Raw genomic sequence first — 25,342 nt, forward strand, 5'->3', positions numbered from 1 at the left:
AAGTGATCAAAAGGAGACTAATTAAATATATGGGTTGATTGTGTAAATCATTCATTCTTATATATGTGGGCTTGTGATCCAAGATTCCTTATGTTGGACTAAGTCCATGGGGTGACCCATGGATACTCCATGGAGGTTAAAATCCATGGAGCATAAGGAATGGGTAAAGTTATGAGTTACATTGTGTAACCCTAATAGCCACCATATAAAAGAATCCCATGGCTCAAGAAATCGTGCACTAATGTGTGAGTGTGAGGGCTAGACGATTTCAAGGAGTGTTCAAGTTTCTCTCAAGTTATTCCAAGTGTATTTGGTGTTGTGTGAACCATTTGAGGTGTCACGCTTGGGGCACTAGGCAATCAAGCTTCATGAAGACATTCTACATCAAAGAGGTATGTATTCTATCTTGTTATATTTTTTATTTTGTATGCTAGATTAGGATAATACCTTGGATGTTCATAATTGTATGTATAATAGAGAAAACATAGATCCAAGGTATTTAGGGTTGCATGTACACTTAGGAGTGTTAGAATGCTCATAACCCAACAAGATCATGGTTGGATCATGGCGGGAAAGACTTCAATTGGGTTATAGCAACGGAAGTGATTGTAAGACTATGGTTAGACCATAGCAGTCACATATGGAAGACCATGGTTGGATCATGGTAGGAAAGACTGTAGTTGGGTTGTAGCAACGGAAGTGATCGTAAGACTATAGTTGGACCATACAATACACATATGGAAGACCATGGTTGGATCATGGCAGGAAAGACTATAGCTGAGTTGTAGCAGTGAAAGTGATTGTAAGACTATGGTTGGATCATGGCAGGAGAAATTTTAGCTAGGCAGTAGCAGCATCAGTGATTGTAAGACTATCATTAAATCATAGCATTCACACGGGTTGAATTACACCTATCATGGTCTGTTTATTCGTTCCTCTGTTTAGACTTAAGGGTTGTTAGGGCCGTGTTGATGTATAGGATAGATTATGAGATTTTTTGTGGAGTTAGTTGTGCATCTGTGTGTGCGGGCGTCGATTCCGGCAGTTAGTTATGGAATTCATTCCTCGGTTCATATGTTATATGTAGAAGGTTGGCTTGTAGGATGGGTTTGTTTACCTGACCGTTAGTCACAACCTCGGAGTCGTCGAGATTAGGTAAAGGGTTGGTTAGACGCAATGTTCGGACCATCGTATTATCTTCGGTTCAGATCTGTGAGTCTTGGTCAACATGGTTGAAGTTTGGGTGGCTCTGTCTTTCTGGAGGTCAAACATGGTTTCAGAGTCTTCAAAATTTGGCAAGGAAGTTAGTTCTTCTCGATGTGGATTGGTTTAGTTGTATGCGAGTTGTCTCTTCTTCGGGTCACGTGTTTCCCACTAAGGATTGGGTCAGCCTTGGGTCTGAGGGGAATGATTGTTTCGAGTTTATTTTCAAGTGTTGCGGCGGATGTGATCTCCGCCTTTTAGTAGTTTATGCGTGGGTATGGTACACTTGGTAATCCTTGCGTTGTATCACAACATCGATAGGAGAGATTTTGGTTGGATCACAACACTGATAGGAGAGACTATGGTTGAATCATAGCATTGATAGGAGAGACTATGGTTGGATCACAACACTAATAGGAAAGACTGTGGTTGGATCACAACACCAATAGGAAAGACAATGTTTGGATCACAACATGGATAGGAAAGTTTGTAGATGGATTATAGTATTTGTATGAAAGACAAGGATGAAACCCCTGACAATGGAGTCAAATTGTGAATTAAGACTTTACTATAAAAAATATAAAGTTTAGGATTTTCTTGTCAAATCGTTGAAGATATTGAGACTTTAATGTATATATCCCTTCTTTTTTTGTTAGAAATTTAGGCTATGTTTGGCGCGCCACAGCTAGCTGATAAGCTAGCTTATTTTTCGAGCTTTTTTATGTTGTCGTGTTTGGTAAGCCAAAAAGTAGCTTATAAGCTAGCTTTTTGAAAAGCTACTTAGACTAGCTTTTTAGGAGTTTTTTTAAAATTTTCTAAATACACCCCTTAATTAATTATAGAAACACATACTCTTACATGTCCTTTTATGTAATTTTATATATTTCAGCTAGCTTTTCAGCTAGTTTTACCAAACGCTATTTTTTATCAGCTAGCTTTTCAGCTATCAGCTAGCTTTTTATTTAACAGCTAGCTTTTCAGCTATCAGCTAGCTTTTCAGCTAACAGCTAGCTTTTCAGCTAGTACGCCAAACATAGCCTTAATGGTATGATAGTCTTTAAGCACAAGAGTTATTGGAACCTGCTTTGGTCAGCTAGATCCTATTAAAATCCATAACGTTAGCTTCTTGTTAAATAACTTTTTATAATCTCAACAAATCGGAATTGGAAAAAATGGAGATAATCAAGAAAGAAAGAATGAAAGATTCAGGGTTGTGTTGGTTTTTTGTAGTCTTAAAAATGAAGAACTAAGAAACCAAAAAAAACCAAAACTACCCTACTTTTTCACACCCTTTTGAATAGGTGTGTGAATATTTGTGTTTGTACAATCTGTCCCCTCCCGAGGCTGATAAAATTATTTGTTTTTAGGGAAACAAGATTATACACTAAAGTTAAAATATTTTCAACAATTTGAAAAAAAAGTCTGAAACTTTAATTTTTTAACAGTAAAGTTTTAATTCACGATTTTGACAAGAAAGTCATAAACTTTATTTTTTTTTTTACAGTAAAGTCCTAATTACCGACTAACCAGCAAAAAAATGTAAACGTTTCAAAAATTGTCGGTAGTTAGGACTTTACTGTTAAAAAAATAATGTTTAGGACTTTCTTGTCAACTCGTTGAAAATATTGAGACTTTAGTGTATATATCCCAATTTTAATTGGATTAGATTGGATTGAATTTGAATTTAATTTTGACTATTTGGATTAATGTTTTGAAGCCGAAATCAATTTGGATTCACTTGATTGGATCGGATCGAACCGATTCATCCAAACGAACACCCCTAATATATAGTCGTATAATTTTTTTGCGTTGAAACTAAATTTTTATTTTCCATATCTAAATTCGTAGCTATTCAATTGTAAAATTTTTTTTTCCTTAGCTGTTTCGGAATTTCCCTTGTAAATTTGTAATGCTATATGACTCGTCCAAACTCTTGTGACTAGGAAAACTAGCTACACATGCTAGTGATGCCACCCTTCATCTAAAGGACCAAGCAAAGTGCAGGCCTATATCTAAGTATGGCATGCTTGCTTGAAACAAGCTTAGATATCTCAAGAATCGGAGAATTTAACCGTGTAACATCCCTTGGGTGGTTTGTATATATCAATATTTCTGTTGAAAATAACTTGAGTTTTTTTTTTCGATTTGTACACATTTGGCCACTGAGTTTTTTTTTCCGTTCACAATTATTCTTTCAACCTGTTAAACTGTACACATTCAGTCTTTATGACTGACTACTCCAGGTTAGCCGGTAAAAATAACTTAATAAGATAATATATTTCTCACTTTGTACACATTTAGTCCTTAATATTTTTTTTGTTGTAAAATAAGTCATTTTTGTTTTTTGTACTCATTCAATACTTATGAATGATTTGTATAGGTTTTTCTCACGACATTTTACGTGGGATAATCATTAATGATGTGTTTGAGGCTTTTGATGATTATGTCCATCGCGATCTCAACTACTTGGTTGCTTAGGTCATCTGTTTTGAATGTCATAACTTCTTCGTACGATATCGGATTTTAACGATCTTTATATCTATGTGTTCGTATTTTATTCTACTACAACTTTCATTTAGATTACTCCCGTTAAAAAGTAATATATTTTTACTGATGATCTTTATATCCATATGTTTTTTATGAATGCATGTATGAATGTTCTTTTTATAAAATCGTAAGTAAAAATATATTACATTCTAACAGGAGAAATCTTAACGAAAGTTGTAGTAGACTCAAAAGCCGAACACGTGATATCATATGAAGAAGTTACGACGTTCAGAACACAAGATCTATGCCAAACCACAACACCTACGCAACCAAGCAGTCGAGATCGTGATGAACATAAACATCAACAACTCCAAACATCTCATCAATGCTTGTCCCACATATGATGTCGTGAGAAAAACCTAGAGAAATCATTTATAATTACTGATTGAGTACAAAAAAGACCTATTTTGAAACAAAAAAGTATTAAGTACAAAATGTGTACAAAAATATTAAGGACTAAATGTGTACAACATGAGAAATATATTACTCTATTAAGTTATTTTTCCCGGCTAACTTGGAGTAACCGGTTATAAGGACTGAATGTGTACATTTTAACAAGTTGAAGGGTTAAATATGGATGAAAAAAACTCAGTGACCGAATGTATACAAATCGAAAAATATATTAGATTTTTAAGTCATTATCCCTTTCTTAGCTATTTCGAAATTTCCCTTGCAAATTTGTAATGCTGTATGACTCGTCCAAACTCATGTGACTAGGCAAACTAGCCACACATGCTAGTGATGCTACCCTTCATCTAAAGGACCAAGCAAAGGACCAAGCAAAGTGCAGGACTATATCTAAGTATGACATGCTTGCTTGAAACAAGCTTAGATACCTCAAGAATTGGAGAGTCTGACGTGTAACATCCCTTGGGTGGTTTGTATATATCAAGGGTGGTTTGTATATATCAATATTTCTGTAGAAACTTGAAAATAACTGATACCCGAATAAACCAACTGATCCATTCTTAATTTGGGTTGATCAGTTCGGGTATATCGGCTTTGGAAATTCAGGTATTCGGTTAACCCGACATTCATTTGGTTCGGGTATCGGGTATGTATATAAAAAATTTGGTATACCCGAATATCCGATTTTTTCAAATGGTTAATTCCAAAAATCAAACATAAACTCACTTATCATAAAAAATATCATTAGCAACTTAAAATCTTAAACTACACAAACACAAATATACAACGTTGATGATTCACTAGCAACTTAAAAGTTTTATATAATATTCATCTCTGTTATTGCCTAATGTTTGCAATATGTATCAACGTCGATCCTTATATAAGACTATTTTACAATTATCTTTATATAAGACTATTTTATAATTCATTGATGGGGTTTTGCAAGCATTAATATGATCATCACGGATTAATAAATTAATTACAAAAGAAATTGTCATTGAAATTAAGTGTTATATCTTTTTTAAAAGGTACAGCAATAAAGCATTAACATTCACAAACACGTTCATCCTATGTTATCTTTTGTGAATTGAAAATATACTTACACAATTGGTATTGTGAATTGAAAATATACTTACACAATTGGTATTGTGAATTGAAAATATACTAACACAATTGGTACTGCAGTTTAGATAATATGCTGATTTTTTAGGGTAAATAGCACAAAAGACACTGCGTTTACACGAAAATTCTAATTTGACGTGTCAGTTTTGATGACGTGGCATTCTGACATGATATGCTGACGTGTCAGAATTGAATTTTTTCCACAAAAGACACTAAGCTTTTAATTTTTTTCGATTTTAACACTACGTTTATTTTTTTTTCAATTTTGACACTTTATTTTTTTGTTCCAAATCGAACATTATTTTTTTCAATTTTGTTCAATGCTGACCATTTTCCATTTGAAAACCGTATAAATATTTTTTTAATACATGTTAAGCCATATAAATATATTTTTTTTCATTTAAAAACCATATTTTTTACATTCAAAACATATGTTTTATAAATATTTTTAGTTATATAATGAGAGCCGAACTAACCATAAACTTCGAATAAAAATAACAAAATTTTATCAATTGTCACTTATGAAATATTATTTATTTTATTTTTTGTTATAGATTTTATACATATTTTTATTTACGATTAAATAATTATAAGGTTTCAAATAGAAAATGATCGGCATTGAAAAAATTGGAAAAAATTATTTTCGATTTGGAACAAAAAAATAGAGTGTCAAAATTGAAAAAAAAAATAAACTTAATGTCAAAATCGAAAAAAAAAAACGAAAACTTAGTGTCTTTTGTGGAGAAAAATCAATTTTGACACGTCAGTATGTCATGTCACCATCCCACGTCATCAAAACTGACACGTCATCATGTCATGTCAGCAAGTAACCTAGTTAAACGGTCAAGTGGTAGAATTGTAACAAATTAGAAAACACAATGTCAAATTTGAGACAAAATATAACACAGTGTCAAATTAGAATTTTCGTGTAAACGTAGTGTCTTTTGTGCTATTTACCCTTTTTTTACTTATAATTTTTAGCAAATTTTTCCGGATAATACCCGAACCCGATTTTGAATGCTCAAATTACCCATACCCGAATACCTGAATTTGATAGAAATTGGGTATCGGTTTTTTTTTTTTTTTTGAAAAAACCCGAACTACAGGACCCGAATTACCCAAAACCCGAAAGTTATACTCGATCAACACCCATAAATTCAATATACTTTGTAAAACATTTCTTTATAGTTCTCAATGAAAAATAAGCCTCAAACAAAATATGACATTCGTCATCTTTTATTCACAAAATATATCTCAAAATAAAACGAGGCAATGTTAAAGGATCAAAGCCTAAGCTTAGCAAAATAAGTCTCTATTGTATCCTCCCTTAGTCATCTTTAGTGTCTCCTCTATCCTCATTGGTGTGAATCACTCCTCACTTTGAACATAACATAGAGTAGTGCATAAGGCAAAGATAAGCCTAGTAAGTAATATAAACTTCAACAAGTTCACAAGTGTTAAATATAAATCCTTTCCCAATAAGTTTTTAGTATAATGGACAGTCCTTTGGAAAGGAATGTTAGAACAAAAAAAAACAATACAATAATTCTATGGTTCTCAAATAATATTTCTTATTTATCGTTAAAACGAGTTGTCAGATAATCGTTAATATAATATGAGCCACACTTAAGTGTATCTAATTGTCATGAAAGTTTTCTAGGTCTCTAGTAATTCAAACTCTCATAAATGGAATAATTACACGCTATTTCAATAATTAAGATTTCTCATTCTTAATCACCCTCTTTAACTTGTTAAAACCATTACAATGGTGATTCTCCATTAGAACACTTCCAAAGATTGAAATAACTATATATATATATATATATATATATATATATATATATATATATATATATATATATATATATATATATATATATATATATATATATATATATAAGAGTAGGATCAATTGAGAACACCAAAAATGTTGAGAACGCGAGAACACATCTGAGCCATCTAAATATTCAAATCTAAGGCTATTATCAAACGGGTAATTTATTTTAATTCTAAAACTATTTGTAGTAAAGTGTAACATTTAAAATGGCATAAGGGTATAAAAGTAATTGAAACTTTAGGTCAATCCTATAATTTCTCATTCTCACTCTTATTTCCATTAAAGATTGTCGTCTCCATATTCATCCCCTTCTCAAACGATTTTCATAGCCCTATCGGATCTGCAAGTAGATTTCCAATCGGCCTTCTGCAACTCGATCTACAATCGGTCTCCGACAACTCGATTATGGTCTCGATTAACGACCTTCAAAAACCCTAATTTTATAAGTATACACACTCTCATTTCGTGTGGTGGCAACAGCAGCAGCTAATCGTATCCTCTGAGCTTTGTAACCCTAGAGTAACAAAATCATCATTAGATTCGATGGTAAGTTAACACAACTTTTTGATCAGTCACTCTTTTTCTCATACTAGTTCCTCTCATTGATATTCACTTCCATGGAGTTTAAATTTCTTTCTGTGCGTATCAGGCGCCTAAGAAAGAGAAAGCCCCTCCACTGTCATCTAAGCCCGCCAAGTCCGACGGCGGAAAGCAGAAAAAGAAGGTCAATTTTTGATTTACTTAAAACTTCTATTGTTTGAAATGTCATGTTTTTGTTGGATTTATCATTTATTCGCTTAGTTTTTGTGGTAATTTACTCATGATTTGGTATACTTTGAGTTATAATCTCTTGTTCATGATTTGAGTTTCTGAATAATAGCAATGTAATTCTTCATAGTTTGATTCTCAGTCTCCAATTCTGATCAATTTCGCATATGCAAGTGCTAATTTTCTTCGTTCTGCATTTGGTTCTACGATTCAAACAAACAAACAAACAGATCGAGTAACAACATAGGTTGTGAAGGGTATATACATGTAATATTAGTCATATTTTACTTATATATTTATCAGTGAATAAAATTGTTTTGGTTTCTTTTAATTGTCAGTACCTTCAACCAAATTCATCACACAGTCGACCTTCCCCTTGAAATATAGCCAAGCAGACTTGGAATCATATTCACAGGAAAATATTGTGCACAGAAGTTGATTAAACTCGATGATATATGGGTATTTGAATATGGATTTTTGTAGAGGTCCTTTGGAGTTGTTTGAGAATATGAAATTTGAAGAATTTGAGCTAGAGGAGAATTAAAAACTGTATTATGTTCTATATTTTTCATATGTAAGTTATATTATATTTTGATGAATTCATTTATGATAGAATGTGTATTTTATTTATGAATAGCAGTGTATTCATTTGTGAATAGCAGTGCATTCACGTGTGAATTAATGTACTTATTTATGATTAGAGGTATTCATTTATTCATTTGTGAATACCAAGGTTTTAATTTGTTAATAACAATGTATTCATTTGTGAATAACAGTGTAATCATGTGTGATAAAGTATATTTATTTATGATTAGTGGTATTCTTTTATGAAGAAATGATAATTTTTACACTCCTTTTATTTTCAGTTGATTAAAAAAGAATTGGATTACTTATAAATTAGTGTGTATTCATTTGTGATTCGAGTAGTATCAGGTTTTTTAAATTAAAAAAATTCGTTTATGAATACAAATATATTGATTTGGGTTCGATTTCTATTTATCTTTTCGAAAAAAAAACTTGAAATAGGAGAAAAAATTTATTTTTTTAAGAAAAAAAATTAAATTTTTTTTCCAATTTTAAAATATTTTTTTGTAATTTTTCATATATTCCATTAATAAGAAAAATAAAAAATCGAATAATTTTTTCTATTTTGGTAACTGATCCTAAATTTAAGGGAATTTGATTGAAATTAATTTAATTAAAATATACAATTATTAATATTCCTATATATATTGATTGGTCTAGAATTGTTCTCGCGTTCTCAACCTTTTAGGTGTTCTCATTTGATATTTCCCTATATATATATATATATATATATATATATATATATATATATATATATATATATATATATATATATATATATATATTATATGACGATGGTGTACTTGATTCCTAAAGTGGAATTGATGAATAGATCACTTTGAAATGAATAATCTAAACATTTCAAATTCATATGTTCCCTTTCAAAAACTAATTTCCTCCTCTATTCCCTTTAAAAAAATGTTGGAGGTCAAAATAGGCTTCAAGCCCTAGATGTAAGCTTCTCTATAGAGAATGAAATATAACTTTTAAATAATGATATAGCTAAAAGATAAACATATCAAATGATTTGTTGAATAAAACAATATACATTGTTTGCACAATGTATTTTCAAGTGATATAGTACATCATTTGTTTAGTTTTTCATCATGAAAAATCCCTCATTGAACACAATTTAAAGAATTAGCACCCTCTCTTTTTTCTAGATGATTTATGAACAACAAATAGCATACATAATGAAATGTGAATGTGGGTCTTTCCCTTTTCCTTTATTATTCGTCACCTTCAACAATTCCAACAGTCTAGCATTGCAGGGCTCCATCTGAGACCCCCATCACTTCCATATACAACTTATGTGAATACAGTTATCTACTGCAACAAACCAATTACATATTCAATACCTGTTTCGTTTCATTTTGTTACAGTAGTTTGTGATTAGATGATTGTAGTTCATCTTATGTTTGGATAAGGTATGATCAATATAATTATGAACGAAAAGAATGATCTTTTAATCTATATATTCAATGAAGAAAATGAATGATGATTACCTGAAATAATTTAATTTGACATGGCAATTATGTGCAAGGGCTTGATCGATCAGAGACTGTTCAATACTATTGCACGACACCTTGAGGCCTAACTTACTCACCATCCTCCCATTAAACCAGAACTCAATTTTCCCTCTCATCTTCAAATTCAACACCATTTCATGTTGTTTAGCACTGAATTTCAACTCTGTAGCATCATCATCATCATTCACCTCCGATCTCAGCTCCTGCGGATGGATCTTCAAATCCTGCGATGTCTGAGGATTCTGCCTGAATCCCTCCAAATGAACTTTCGGTAACGAGAATCCTTCGATCTTCGTCTCCACATGCATTCCATCATAAACTAATGTCACCTTCTTGTTGTTGTTTGTCACGTTAACAAATAGCTCAACATCAATCGCCAATTGCGTATCCTTGTTTTTGTTCTTCGGTTGAATCACATCAAGCTTGTAAACATCAAGCCTATGCACTTTGACGTCGGGGAGATTAGATCTGACGAAAGCGAAGAAGGCGATTCCGAATATTAGAGAGAAGATTACGATAGTCCAGATGAGGAAGGAGACCCAAGCATAGAACAGAGTCCAACAGGAGGGTGAATTGCGACGGCGGCGACCGCCTTCGAGGTCTTCGTTAGGACTGTGCATTTGATTATGAATCGGTGGTTGATAAATATGGTTTGATTTGGTTGAAAGTGGCGAAGGAGAAGAAGTTGAGTTTGATAATCCGCCATCGCAAGGAATTCGGTAGGAGAAGAAGAAGTGGGGATAAGGGCATTTGGAGAAGGAAAAGGAACAAGAAAGATGAGTTTGTGAGAGAAATTCATGGTGTTCTAAAATATAGGAGAGCCTTACATCTATCTACATGGACATGGATGGTAAACATTGGTCTTTCTCAAATTACATTTTGGAAAGTCGCATATTTGATATTTTCTTTTGATAATTTTTTTGATATGCAGCTCTGGTCGACTGTGGGTTTAGCCGGTTACTTGACCATCATGTGCCTTTTGACCGTTTGGTTTTGATGGCTTTGGTTGATACTCGGACACGGTAGATTAATGTACATTGTCTTGATGCAAAATTTTGAGACAAATTTCAAATAGGGGTGCAAACGAGCCAAGCTACTCGCGAGCTACTCGGGATCGGATCGTTAAAAGCTTGACTTGAAATTGATTTTAAACGAGCCTGAGTCGAGCTCGAGCTTAATATTAAGCTCGTTTATTAAACGAGCTCGAGCTCGAGCCTATGTCATTAAGCTCGATTAGGCTCACGAACCTAAACGAGCCTTTATATAATATAATTTATTATTATTTATATATATTAAAATAAAAACATATTTGGGGAATTATGGATTTAGGGTATTGGTAAACGAGCTTCTTAACGAGTTCGAGCCGAGCTTAAACTTATTTAGGCACGTCAGATAAAAAACGAGTCGAGCCCGAGCCCTAGCCGAACTTGTATAATTTTTTACAAGCTCAAGCCGAGCTCAATACAAGAAAGCTTGAATCGATCCGAGCTCGAGCTCGAGCTTCATATAAATTAAACGAGCCCGAATCGAGCCTGGTCAAGCTCGGGCTCGGTTCGGCTCGGCTCGTTTTGCAATAATGCTTCATTGCTTACATTTGCATAATTTTTATTTATATGGGTGGACTTAGTTTGGAAAAATAGTGTAGAAAATAGAATATCGATAGCCAAGAATATGGATTGTTTCAAGTATAGGCAGGGGCAGACGTAAGATTTCATAGTATGGGTATCACGGGAAAATTTAGTAGTGTCACGATAATAATAAAAAATTAAAAAAATTGATTTTTTTTTGCACTACGTCAGAAAAAACAGACGTTGTCTGTGCCACTACGGACACCATAGTAAAACTGTCACCGGATATAGGTTCACTTTTTGGTGTTGATATTTCTGTCATATAATGCATGAGTTATTAGAATAATATATGAAATATCAATCAAAAATTTTGGCACAAAAACAGAGTACTTCCTAGATAATATATTGTGGGTTAATTTTAGTAAAAGAGTTTCAAACTAGAGAAAGTTGAGTATATATATACTCATCTATCTGGATATTGGATAAGTACAACAAAATTTGAGATAGCTTGGATCGGAGCTATCACAAATAGTTTTGTGTTGTCGGCTTGAGCTACATGCAAGTTGTCTTCAAGTAGATCCAAACTTAGTATGTTTTTTCCTTCCTTCATCTCGGAGAAGTTTCTCCACTTCCTCTGAGCTACTTAGGTTGCCAACATCGGAACACCACCAGTAGATCTGTCCCATGACCCTGTAAGGAGCTGCAACCCCCTTCACCCCTTGTCTCCTTCTCTTTTTCTTCTTGTTATGGAAGCTTTTAATGTTGTTATGCTTGATTCGCTAGATGTTGATTTGTTATGTTCGGTAAAATTAGGGATGGATGATATTCATGTATCTCATTTACTTATGTGGATGACGCTTTACTTGATGGCCAGTGGTCTAATCATCATTTACTGTATATGTGGATGAAGCTTTATTTGATGGTCAACGGTCTTCTCAGAATGTGGAAAATCTTGTCTTAATCCTGAAGTGCTTTCATAAAGTCTCATGGCTCACTACTAGAAAAACAGCCTTTTACGACGTGCAATGCGTGTCGTAAAACGCTCAGACGATGCGCAAATGTGTGTCAAGGAAGGCCCTGTCATAACGAGAGACGACACGCTTTTGCGCGTCGTCTATTTACGACGCTCAGTTACGACGCGCATTTACGAGACACATTTACAACGCGCAGTTACGACACGCAATGCGTATCAAGGAAGGCCCTGTCATAAAGGAAGAAGGCACGCATTTGCGTGTCGTAACCTTACAACGCGCGTTTAGGACACGCATTGCATATCATTAAAGCCCCTATCATAAATGAAGATGACACGCATTTGCGTTTCATAAACTTCAGCAACCATTTACAAAGTTTATTTCACTAATATGTCAAATACAAATAATTATTCCAATAATACAAAACAAAATACCATAAATAACAAAGATAATTCATTTCACTAATATGTCAAATACAAATAATTATTCCAATATTGAGGAAATGTAATAAAAAAATGAACTCAAGTGAAGCAGAATTTATATATACAGTTGCATTATCTAGCTTACTATGTGCCACACAACTCTCTGTGTGTTTGCTTGAGTCTCGTTTCCCCCAAAGCTTCTAGTCATGCCAATGTATGATATCTTGGGGTTTATGTCCAAATCAAGTAAAACATTGCTAGCTTTAAGATCTCTATGGATGATTCGTAATCGTGAATCTTGATGCAGATAAAGAAGTCCTCGAGCAATTCCTTTGATAATGTTAAAACACATACTACAGAAGTCCTGAATCCACAATAGCAGCACAAGAACATGTACACGATATCTTCTGCTAGTAAAAAGAAACTTAAAACACAATTAGAAAGTTCATTTTAGAGATAATAAAACTGAACATTTCATCTGTAGCAGTGCGAACAATCAGAGCTTGAGGAATCTATAAAAACCAATTTATATAAAAAGATTCTTTTTTTTAAAGTATAAAACTGTTAAAAGAGAAAGAGAAACCAGAAGGTGATAAAGCTTTTGATTTGCACGACAATTGATTCCTTGTGAAGAGAACCCCCATTGTTTGTTTTGCCATCTACAAGTATAAATCCAAGATTTCACAATCTTTTTAACCACTAAAGCAATAATACATCAAAAAGTTATTTTTTTAAACAAAAAAATAAAGACCGGACACTGGTACACATTTCTTGGACTCTGATTATGATCAGGCTAAGGGGTAAGATTGCCAAAACACTAAGTATTCCATGGTCGAGCTAAAATCTCACCAAAAATGGAAGGTGTTCAAATCACTTTTGAAAAATAAGAGATAATGGAGAAATTCAAAAATGGCTTCCGTGGCAGGCTGTGATTTTCTTCCATTTAAATATATCAGGGGTGCTAAATATATAGGGGTGATGGTTAGCAGTAACATATCCCATGTCAATTTATTGTAATAGCATCAAGAGCAAGCTAAATAGCTTGAAGGTAAAATGTTATCGATTTGTCGTCAGTATACATTGATTAGATACGTGCTTGGTGCCTTGGGCTTTTACTTCTTGTCTTTGTTTAAAATGTCCATAAAATTTGGTTAGATTAGAAGTGGCTATAACTTTATATTTTAGGGAGCTGGTTTAGATGAGAAGAAGATTGCTCGGGTTAAATGGTCTTTCTTTTTGGATTCTAAAGAGCATGGTGGCCTTGTCCATGATAGTCTTTTGGCTTTTAATGATGCTCTACTATTGAAATATCATTGGAGTTTTTTGAATAATTTAAATGCTTTACATATCAGATTAGTTACATCAATTCATGGTGTCTCTAGAGGTTTTTATATGTCACACCCCCAAACCGAGACGGCGGAAACGTTTGGGGGTGGGGAACGTCATGTACAGTATCACAACAATTGCATCGTAGTAATCAAAGTAAACACAACCATTACATTGAAAATATATATAAGGTATTTACATCTGTTCGATACATAACTTGTTTAACAGCAAAAGTATAACAAAAGTATAAAAGACGCGACTCTATAAGCTTCGTCTTCTTAAAAGCCTACGGGTGTACCTGTCTACTGGTTCCCTGAGAATACAAGTGATTTTGAAAGTGTATCAACATTTAAGTTGGTGAGTTCATAAGTATGTTTTTGTAATGGAAACCTGTCTTTGAATCTGTGAAAATGTTCGTATGTTTCTCAAGAAAATCCAATATTTTCTTTAGTAATGTAAAGTAGTCTTAAAACCCTAAGACCCAAAATGTATGTTCGTTACTATATTCTGTAGTTGTATATAAAAGTGTTAGTATGTATGCCTAGTTACCACCAGCTGTATCGTATTGTACTGTTTTGTATGAAGACTCTTGTTTGAAAACCATGGTTACCACCAGTATGTATAGTGTTGTTCTGTATGAAAAACTCTGGCTACCACCAATATTGTATAGTATTGTTCTGTATGAAAAACCCTGGCTACCACCAATATGTATAGTAGTTTTATTACTTAAAATAAAACCATGTATTTGAAATCACTGGAATCCTCCAGTGTAGTGTATAGTAGTTCTATTAATTAAAATAAAACCATTTGAAGAATTGAAATCACGTAAACAAACTGTTAGTTATAGTGTTGTGAGTTTGGTTTAACTATGCTTGATGTGACCTACTGACCTCTACGACGTTCTTCAGGCGTTGGATGTTATGACATTTTTCACCCTAGGCATGCCTGCCTAACTATAGCTACCAGTTCAGGTGTGGGATTGTCAGTCCCGTATAGATCTATACACAAATCTCACGCTCTCCCTCCAGGAGACTCTGGTTATACTGTGGTAGGATTTAGTTTTGTACCCGGAGGGTACAATTGAAGTAGTGCCTCACAACCCTATACTAACTAGTTTACATGTAGTGTTGTAGTGTTCTCTTGTACTTGAAACTGTATGTATAACTTTATAGAGTAAAAATAATTATGCTTAAATAATTATTTAGTATTGTACTCTGGTGTTCGGAAAACAGTATTGTATATCACAAACTATATCTACCATAGCTTATATGTGTTCATTTCTGTATATTGTTCTCGAAATAGTAAAACAGTGTATTGTATCCCAAACTATACCTATTATAGTTTGAATGTATGTTCTCGTTTCGTGTAATGAATTCTGTAAAGTTATGTAATGTTCCCAAACTATATCAGCTATAGTTTGATTGTATGTTATGTAGTGTACTTAAAACTTTGCAATTATGGTTGTATGTTGAAAACTACCCTTATGCTCAGCATGTTACAAAAGGGATAAAAAAAATATCTAAACATTTTTATAAAATGTAGTGGTTTCTCGGTTTGTATCAATTGCAAAAGTTTTTAATCTGTTGAAATTGTTTGCATAAAAACACAAAAATCCTTGTGTTTTACTTGTATTCCCCCTGAAAACATTAAAAATAGTGAAAATGTAGTGGTATGAACTCACAGTTGCTTTAGGGTGCGTGCTGGACAGCAAGACCGGAAAGATGACCCTTGAGTTGTTGTACGCGGAAATTAACGGAATCCTAATAGTATTTAAACACATAATTGTCTTTAAATTAGCGAAACCATTAATTTAAAGTGTTAAAAACACTTGTTTTTGTGTTAGGAATAGTTACCGAGAGTGTTTGAAGTGAAAAGGAAGGGTTTTCGGTCTGATGAGTTTTCGGCCGGAAACCGGTTTTCGGCCGAGAACTGGTTTTCGGCCGAAATCAGGTGTTCGGTTCTGGTGGTGTTTTCGGCCCTTTGAAGATATGAAGGTTGTTCTTGGTGTTCTTGGTGTTCTTGGTGTTCTTGAGGAAAAATATGAAGATTCAAATGATTCCTCTTGAAGATATGAATGCTTGTGGATGATCCTTGGTAGAGAATTGAGAGAGTTTTCGGATGGAAAGAGTGAAAAATGAACAAGTTCTCGTATGAAAACCTTTATATCGGTTGGTTTTTCGGCCGGAGATGGGTTCTCGGTCGAAATCCATTTCCGTCCCGAGGGTTTTCGGCCGAGAACGCATAGCTGAACGAGATCAGCTGATTTTCGAGGAAAAATCTTGATTTTTCGAGTGTTTTTGGTTTCGAAACTTATATAAATTTTATTTATATAATTTAAATGGTTTTCTAACCCTTACGAACTTAACGGAATAAATAAAATTCGAAATTTTATTTAACGGAATTGACTTTTGTTGACTGGAAAAGTATCGGGTTGTCACATTATAACTCCTTGAAGTTACATGACCATCAGATTCTTCCTAGGTTTTCTGCTTTAGAAATGGTTATTAACTACTCTATAGCTGATAAGTGGGGGAATAATGATTGGAAGTGGATGTGGCATCATGATCCGAGAGGAGGTCTCAAAATGACTCAGTTTTTGTAGTTGAAAGGCTTATTGTTTGATGTGAAGTTATCCAATTAGTTTAACCATTGTGTGTGGGTTTTGAACAATGGCATTGAGTATGTGGTTAGAGATGCATGTATCTTCATTGATGATCACTATTTGTCTATTCTTCATAGGTAAAATGTTTCAAATTCCCTGATCCCCATTAAGGCGTACATCGTTTTTTTTGACATCCTGTCTTGTATCGACTTCCTACCAAGGATAATCTTCTTAGTCGTGGTATCGATGTTCCTTGTGTCTGGTTTGTAGTAGTAAGATTAAAAACACGGATAGTGTGTTACTTGATTTCGAGGTTGCTAGTCCTATTATGGTGAAGATCAGCCAATGGTTTGATGCGTATTTTCCATTGCTTACTTCACTTGGTGACTTCTCGAGATTACTAGATTCTTTGAGGCTTTCTGTAACGCCCGTTATTTTCAGTTTTGTAAAAGTCAACTCAAGTCAATTTCCGTCAAATAAAAGTCAAACTTAATGATTTATTATTTTAATAAAGTTAAAATAATTATATTTGAAACATTAAAATCACTTGATAAAAGTGTTGTATAATTTAAGAAGTAAAAACATGAAGTCCGAAGACCATTCTTTCTTTCCTTCGGACCGCAAACCTCGCTTGAGCCGTGAACGGTTTGCGGTCGTGAACCATTCCTCGGACCACAAACCTTCAGATTCTATCTCCTTGGGAAGGGTGTACGGCTGTAATCTCGCATCTTATCGTTTTGGGTTTCGTTCTCGGCACAAACCGCCTTCGGGCCGTGATAATGCTTCGACCGTGAACCCTCGCATGACCATAAACCCTTCTCGGCCGTGAACCCGACGATCTTATCTCCTCGGGATGTGTTTACTGCCGAAGACTCTTAAGTATATATACAAATGTGACTGATTTTTCCCTCATTTCACACACCCCAACCGCAAACACTTTCATTCTCTCTCAAGTATCAAAGGCCAAAAACCCTCCTCTCTCCTCAAGAACATGCAAAATTCTCTTGAATTCAACTTAGAATCTTGTAAGAATCACACCTTGATCTTGTAATCAGCTTACAAACACATCCAATCTTCATACCTTTGGGCCGTGAACTCAAGAGCATCAAGTGTTCTTGGGCCGTGAACCCCTCTTTTGGCCGTAAACTCCAATCAGCTTTCAAACTTTGCTTTTAACACTCTTATTTGTAAGTTAAACTTGCAAATTGGTTCGATTCCTTATCGTTTTTGTGATTATATTCACTAAAAGTATACAGATATTACATGAAATGCTTATAGGACTCGAGAATATAACTCGTGGAAATAACATCATATATTGAACTTCCAAACGAATCACTCACAAAAGGTGAGTTCTTACCCCTACATTTTTATGATTTTTAACTGTTTTAGGGGGGGATACAAGTGAAACACAATGAAAATTGTGTTAATATCTAAAATGCTTTTAAATTGTTATAATTATCAAAAATTGCATATTTATATATGTGTAAATTATATAATTTGGATTCAAAAGATTTAGAATATATAATTTGACCCCATTTTCTGTTCCTTGTTTGGTTGTGGACTTGGGGTAAAGTTATTTAATCTAATGTCTAATTAATCACATTTGTATAAATATTACATTTATATAAATATAAAAATGGTTTTCAAACTGTTTTGTACTATTTGGTACACACAGTGAACTTCATGGAATAACAGTATTACCGATTCTTACCAACAGTTAAACTATAATAGGTATAGTTTAGAGAGCTCATTCATTGGTACTTAACGGAAAATGAGTAGAAAACATTCTTTAGAAAACATCAATCAGAAAACAACCATATAAACTATATCTTATATAGTTTATGAAACTGACCTAGTGAGTATTTATTACATAGTAACTTGTCAACATTCTATACATAATCATCAATATAGCATGTGTGAGGCAACCTTCATGTACTTTTATAAGTAGCCCCAAGTCCTGAAATTATAACCAGAGTCTCCTGGAGGGAGAGCGCGACACTTGTGTATAAATCTATACGGGACTGACAATCCCGCACCAGAGCTGCTTGCAACAGCTAGGTCGATAGACCTGTGGTGACAAATGTCCTACCAATTGCGACGCCTGAAGAACGTCCTGTTCAGGCGATCCTAGGTCATCAAGTATGGTTATGATAACTCATACTTTGATATTGAATAAAATGATTACTGTATGAATAAGTAAAACTTCACATAGTTTTAGCTTTATAAAGCTATAACATAGTATTTTACAAGTATAAAAACATAATACTATTTTCGTATAGGAAAACGCCTTTTCTTTATGGTTTTATGTAAACCAAACTACATTTTACCACTTAAGAACACAAAAACTTTCACTCTTTTGCTTACCGAATAATACAACAGAAAATATAGGATTTTCTTGGGAAAACGTGTTTACTTTATTAAAGAACAAGAAAACGAATTTGAGTTATAAACATGCTTATGAACTCACCAACTTAATTGTTGACACTTTTCCAAAACTACTCGTATTCTTAGGGAAACAGTAATACAGGTACATCACTGCTTTTGAGAAAATGGAGCTCTTTATACTTATGTCTTTTGGACTTATACTTTTGGTGTCATGAATATTATATTTTGAACACAGATGTAAAACTTGTAACTTTGTAAACACAATGGTTGTTGTTGTACTTTGATTAGTATTATGCATTGTTATGATACTGTACATGACGTACTCCGCCCCCGAATGTTTCCGCCGTTCTGGTTTGGGGGTGTGACAGATTGGTATCAGAGCATTGTTTATAGTGAACTAAGTATATCAGACCATAAAAGATATACAAACTATAAATGCTATGGGGCTGAAGCGCTCTGACTAAAAGTATACTATTAAAATCTAAGTATTTTATAAGAAGTATACTAACCTATATATATACAAGAAATAGTGTCACAGTAAGAACTATACAAAAAGTATTTGGATGTTGGACACCACAGTTAAACCTGCACAATTATGTAATCATATCTGGGATCAATATAGCCTGATCAACTATATTTATTTGAGATATGACCAACATGTGTTAGGGAGTGATAGTGGTGTTGCAACAAGTCTAAAACTTACCTAAGTACCAGAAGAAATTCTAGAATCAAACATAAAGATAAAATACTATAGGAGTATTTTATGACACAATAACACAGAAACAACAAGATATAAGAGAGTCATCCTTATTAGAAACAAACATGTGAAAACAGAGAGTCATTATTGGTAACCGAGTATGGATTTCATTATATTAAAGAGATACCACAAGTACCATTGTGATTATTTACTTGTATTAGTAAACTCATGTTGTAAATCGTAGAACATTAAGAAAGTCAGGTTATGATGTGTCTAGAACTAAAATATATTGGTTCAAAATCACCTGGCTCATAATTGCTATAGAAAACTTATCATCATTTTTCTCTTAATTTATTCTAGAGAAAGATGCATCCCAGAAAGTCTAACAGGAAGAATAACAACAATCCACCAAACCCACCAAATCCACCGCCACACCACCTCTATAATATGATGATGTTGTCTTCCAAGCAGCAGTAGTTGCCGCCGTGGCCGCTGCCATGACGCAAATTAATGCTAGTGGTACAAGTGGAGCTGGCAGTGATGCTCTAGTTTCCGGTCATGCTGAAGGTCTTGGACACCCCCGTGAGTGTTCATATAAATACTTTACAAATGCGAAGACCAAAACTTTTGATGGCACCGGAGGTGTCATTACTCTGACACGCTTGTTCAAGAAAACCGAATCAGTGTTCGAAATTTGTGCTTGCCCCGAGGCAAGCAAAGTAAAGTTTGCAACATGTACTTTCCAAGACAAAGCCCTTTCCTTGTGGAATGGCTATGTGAAATCCTTGTCCCTTCCAGCCGCCAATGCTATGGGTTGGGATGATCTAAAAATCCTGATGCTAGCAGAATATTGTCCCCGAGGCGAAATTCAAAAGCTAGAGGAAGAACTTTGGAGTCTGACGATGAAAGACTCTGATATTGCTGCATATACTGCCCGGTTCAGTGATCTGGTTATTCTGTGTCCAGGGACGGTTCCCACTGAGAGCAAGAAAGTTGAGAGATATATCAGGGGACTCTCTCCTCAGATACAAGGAAATGTAATAGTCACTAACCCTCTCACTTTTGATAGTGCCAAGCGTTTGGCACAGACACTGGTAGACCGCGGAGTTCGTCAAGGCTTTATGGTACCCGACCTGGAGAAACCCAAGGAAGGGGGCAGTAAGAAGAAATTCTAGAACAAGCGAAAAGGGCAATCGTCTCAAGAGCCCTCAAAAAAAGCAACAAACTGTGGCAGTACACGCTGCTATTGTTCCTGCTGCTGTTCCAGCCCCTGTTCCTACTTCTATATCTACTACTCCAGCAACCCCAAGTGGATATGTTGGAGCATTGCCAAAGTGCAACAAGTGCAATTACCATCATAAGGGAAATTGCAAAGAAATGTACTGCCAGAACTGCAACAGAAAGGGGCATACTGCCCGTTTCTGTAGGTTACTAGCACAACCCATTTCCCAAGTCCCTACTGCGGGAGTGAGCCAAACTTGTTATGAATGTGGGGAGGTAGGACATTTCAAAAGAAATTGTCCTAAGTTAAAGAACGTTGGTGGTACAGGAAGAGTTTTGGCAGTTGGCTATGAAGAAGCCGTAGCAAATCCTAATGTGGTGACCGGTACGTTTCTTCTCAACAATTCTTTCGCATGCATTCTTTTCGATACCGGTGCAGAGAAAAGTTTCGTAAGCCATAAAATCAAACATCTGTTAAAACAAAACCCCGAAGCATTAAAGGATACATTCACCGTTGAGATGGCCAACGGAAAAACTGAAAGTACTAATAACATATGCATAGGATGCACACTTACTCTAAATAACCATTCATTCTCAATTGACCTTATGTCGATCTCAATTAAAAGTTTTGACATCATAATCGGCATGGGATGGTTAAGTGTTCACCGTGCTGATATCCTATGTTTCGAGAAAGCCATCCGTCTTAATCTGCCAAGTAACAAATCTCTCGTTATCTATGGCGACAAATCTGGTGCAAACCTCCAAATCATTTCCTGCGTCAAGGCTCAGTTATATCTTAGCAAAGATTACTGTGCCTTCTTAGCTCACATTGTTGATAAGGCACAAGAAGTGAAAAGCATCAAGGGTATCCCTGAAGTCTGTGATTTCCCTGATCTGTTCCCTGAAGATATCTCAAGAGTTCCTCCTGAACGCCAAGTCGAATTCCGAATCGACTTAATTCCCGGAGCTACCCCTGTAGCTAAAGCCCCGTATCGTCTTGCACCTTCTGAAATGCAAGAACTATCCAACCAGTTGAACAAACTTCTCAGTAAAGGTTTTATTAGACCAAACTTCTCACCCTGGGGAGCACCGGTCTTGTTCGTGAAAAAGAAAGATGGACCGTTTCGCATGTTCATAGTGTTGGATAAGGTGTCTAAGTCCATAACTACAGTTGAGATGTACTTGACCCGACCCGGCATGGTCCATTTGGGTTGCACTTCACCCGAACAATTTATATGGATAATCTTTTGAGAATAGTATAAGTTATGATTTATTAATATATTATAAGTTCTAATATATTAATATGAAATCATATTATTTAATTAGTATTGATCTAAAATTAATTTAGAATTAATTTGGTGATCAAAAAGTATGACTAATTAAATATAAACTCTTGTATTTATATAGTGTGGGCTAATGCTTATTTAGAATGGGCTAGGTTTGCATGGTAAGTCCATGGATAGTCCATGGAGCTTTAACCCACGGATCTCATGGAAATGAAAATTCATGGGTATTAGGGTTTACATGGTGTAACATACATGTTTTGAAATCGTGTTATGTAATTTGAAAAGTTAATAATATTATGAAATATTATGTGAAATTGAGTGTTGAGTTCTAACAGATAGTTTTTACTAGAAATGAAGTAAAACTATGTTTAGAATCACTCATAAAATATTGGAAGTCTTATGAGATTCCAATTAAAAGCCAAATAGTGAAATTTAGCGAAAATATAAAATTTGAAATAAGTAAAATTTTATTATTTAAAGTTGTAAAGAATCTCGTTAGAAACATTTAGGCGAAAACCTCGTCGAAATCCGAGTTATAACGAAGAAGTTATGACCAATCGAAGATCCGCGACAAAACCGGCACGACACCGAATGACGTAAAAAGTGAGTTTTTGATAAACTACTTTTTAGCCTTGGTGATCTAAATTAAAGTCGTAGTATTTGTTAAACCGAGAATTTTCATAAAAAGAACGCCAAAATCTGACTTCGTATGAGGAAGTTATGATTTTTCTAAGTTTCAGCTTAGCAGTAGACAGCTAAAAACTCGAATTTTAGATCGAGTGATTTTTAGCCAACACAACCTAAATGAGAATTGAAGATCTCGTCAATAGTAGTACAACGGTAAAAAGTCTGACGAAAACGGATGTCGGATGAAGAAGTTATGAATATTTAACGGATTTTCCTGTCCCGGTCTGTTAAAAATAATAATATTAAAAATAAATTCAAAATTAGCCGACGAAGTCTAAACGAAAGTTGTAGAGTATAATATTACCTACGCGAGCATATAAAGAACGTAAAAAACGGAGCCCGTATGCAAAAGTTATGGATTTTAGAAGATTGGGGCACAATTTTCGTGAATACTCACATGGATAAGCTTCATCCGGACCAGCCACGTCACCCTCGCTCCGAGCTGGCCACGTATCCGAAGCAGCTGCGTCATCCGAGTCGTGGCGCGTCCGAGGAGCGACGCGTGTGGCACAGGTTTCCGAAGCCAATGACGCGTCCGAAGCGCTGGCACCTCGCATGCGCGCCATCTGTCCGAGCCACGTGCCTTCGCCTCCTGTTGCCTCGTGCCCTCGCTGCTGACTCACCCCTCTCGGCCAATAACTTCGGATCTCACCCTATAAATAGGAGGGCTGCGAACCCTCCCGAGTAAAATGGAAAATTAGCCATTTTCACCCCCTTTTTAATATTTTTATTATTTTGACATCCCCCGAAGCCCCGATATCATTTTTAACACCCAAAACACGCCCCGAAGTGCCCGTGAAGCCCGAGAAATTTATTTTTTTGGTTTGAAGCTCTACCTTTGCAGAGCCCGGTTTTTCAATAAATCTCCCGGTTTTCAACGAATAAAGTCATATTTAGAGCCGAAATGTTACACAAATTATTATTTTGACCCCCGGTTATTTCAAGGTGAGTTTAATATATAGGAACAGTTGTATGTTATGTGTTATATGTGCTATGTGCTTTTCAGTGTTATTATTTCGGGTTATTTTCCCGTGTTATTTTTATTCGCTATTTTTAATAGCAAAGTTAAACCTTTGACCATGTGATCAGTGAAAGGACTTAGATTCACATTGGTACTGGTATGTAGCCTCTGGCCATGTAGAGCACGTCTCCGTAAGAGAATGACTTCTATTCTATGGCGTTGGCAGAAGGTCAGACAGGGCTGAAAGCCTGAAATCTACCAAAATATTTAATCAGAAAGTGTATGTCTTCTGTGCCATTTGGGCCGAAGCTTTATTGATGTATATCAAGTATGGAAATTGTTATGTCTCATTGATTGATATGGAAAGTTTGTCACATGATTCACACATGCCTTTGTTGTTCCTTGTTCCTCTTTGCTTCTGCCATATTGAAGTATATATATGGCATAACGTTAGATTGTATCTATTATTGAACTCACTAAGCGTCACCGCTTACCCTCTCAATGTTTAACAGATTTGCAGGAGATAAGTAACAGGTATAGTTATATACTGTTGGAAGGTTTAGAATAGTTGTAATATTACTTTTGTATTTAGGGATCATGTATGTATAAAAGTATAGTATCCTCTGTAGTTGTGTAATATATAACATTTTGTAATAGGCGGTTTGTATCCAATCGTTTGTAATCACTTTATCAATGTAAAATATTGTTTTTATGAATATGCAAGTAGCATGTTTTGGAGTAACTATATTGTCAAGTATGAAAGTTTGGGTCTTTCAGAAATACGAAAGTGAGGGTCTTTCAATCATGGTATCAGAGCAATAGTTTAAGTGAATTAAATACCACGGATTGGTATTTAGACTTAAACTGTTGGAAGTTCAATATATGAACTGGAATCATTGTAAATATATGGATACAAACCATAGAAAATACTTAAGTGGGGTATTGGGTAGTGATAAACCCTAGTATTCTAAGATATTAAGTTACTTCAAAATTTTCAGAGAATTAGTTTAAGTGAACTAGGAATTTTGAGAATTTCTAGACTTAAACATGAGTTGTTAAGTGAAGATGATACGATATGTATCTGGTATACTTTAGGTTGAATATCTAATAGAGACGAGCACTAGAATATTAAGATGAGATATGCCTTATATTCTAATATGTGCTAAATGATAAATGAATATAGCATGCCTTAGAGTGCTTATCTATAATTGCTATTA

The 25,342-nt window shown here is 34.6% G+C and overlaps 1 protein-coding gene across 2 annotated transcripts; it reads right to left on the reverse strand.

Annotated features, from left to right (window-relative positions):
* Nucleotides 1-9,556: 9,556 nt before the first annotated feature.
* On the reverse strand, nt 9,557-10,854 carry LOC145133944 (Late embryogenesis abundant (LEA) hydroxyproline-rich glycoprotein family). 2 transcript variants are annotated; one of them, XM_079068888.1, is made up of 2 exons: nt 9,976-10,854; nt 9,557-9,796 (listed from the first exon to the last, which is right to left on the reverse strand). In XM_079068888.1, the coding sequence occupies exons 1-2, from the start codon at nt 10,617-10,619 to the stop codon at nt 9,793-9,795; spliced, it is 648 nt and encodes a 215-aa protein (XP_078925014.1). In that variant the 5' UTR covers nt 10,620-10,854; the 3' UTR covers nt 9,557-9,792. The 2 variants fall into 2 exon arrangements, with proteins under 2 accessions (XP_078925014.1, XP_078925013.1); XM_079068887.1 differs by having other exon boundaries at nt 9,557-9,799.
* Between the last annotated feature and the right edge of the window lie 14,488 nt (nt 10,855-25,342).

The sequence above is a fragment of the Lactuca virosa genome, chromosome 8, assembly GCF_052849685.1.
Source record: "Lactuca virosa cultivar CGN04683 chromosome 8, Lactuca_virosa_CGN04683_v6, whole genome shotgun sequence".
Classification (NCBI taxonomy): domain Eukaryota; kingdom Viridiplantae; phylum Streptophyta; class Magnoliopsida; order Asterales; family Asteraceae; genus Lactuca; species Lactuca virosa.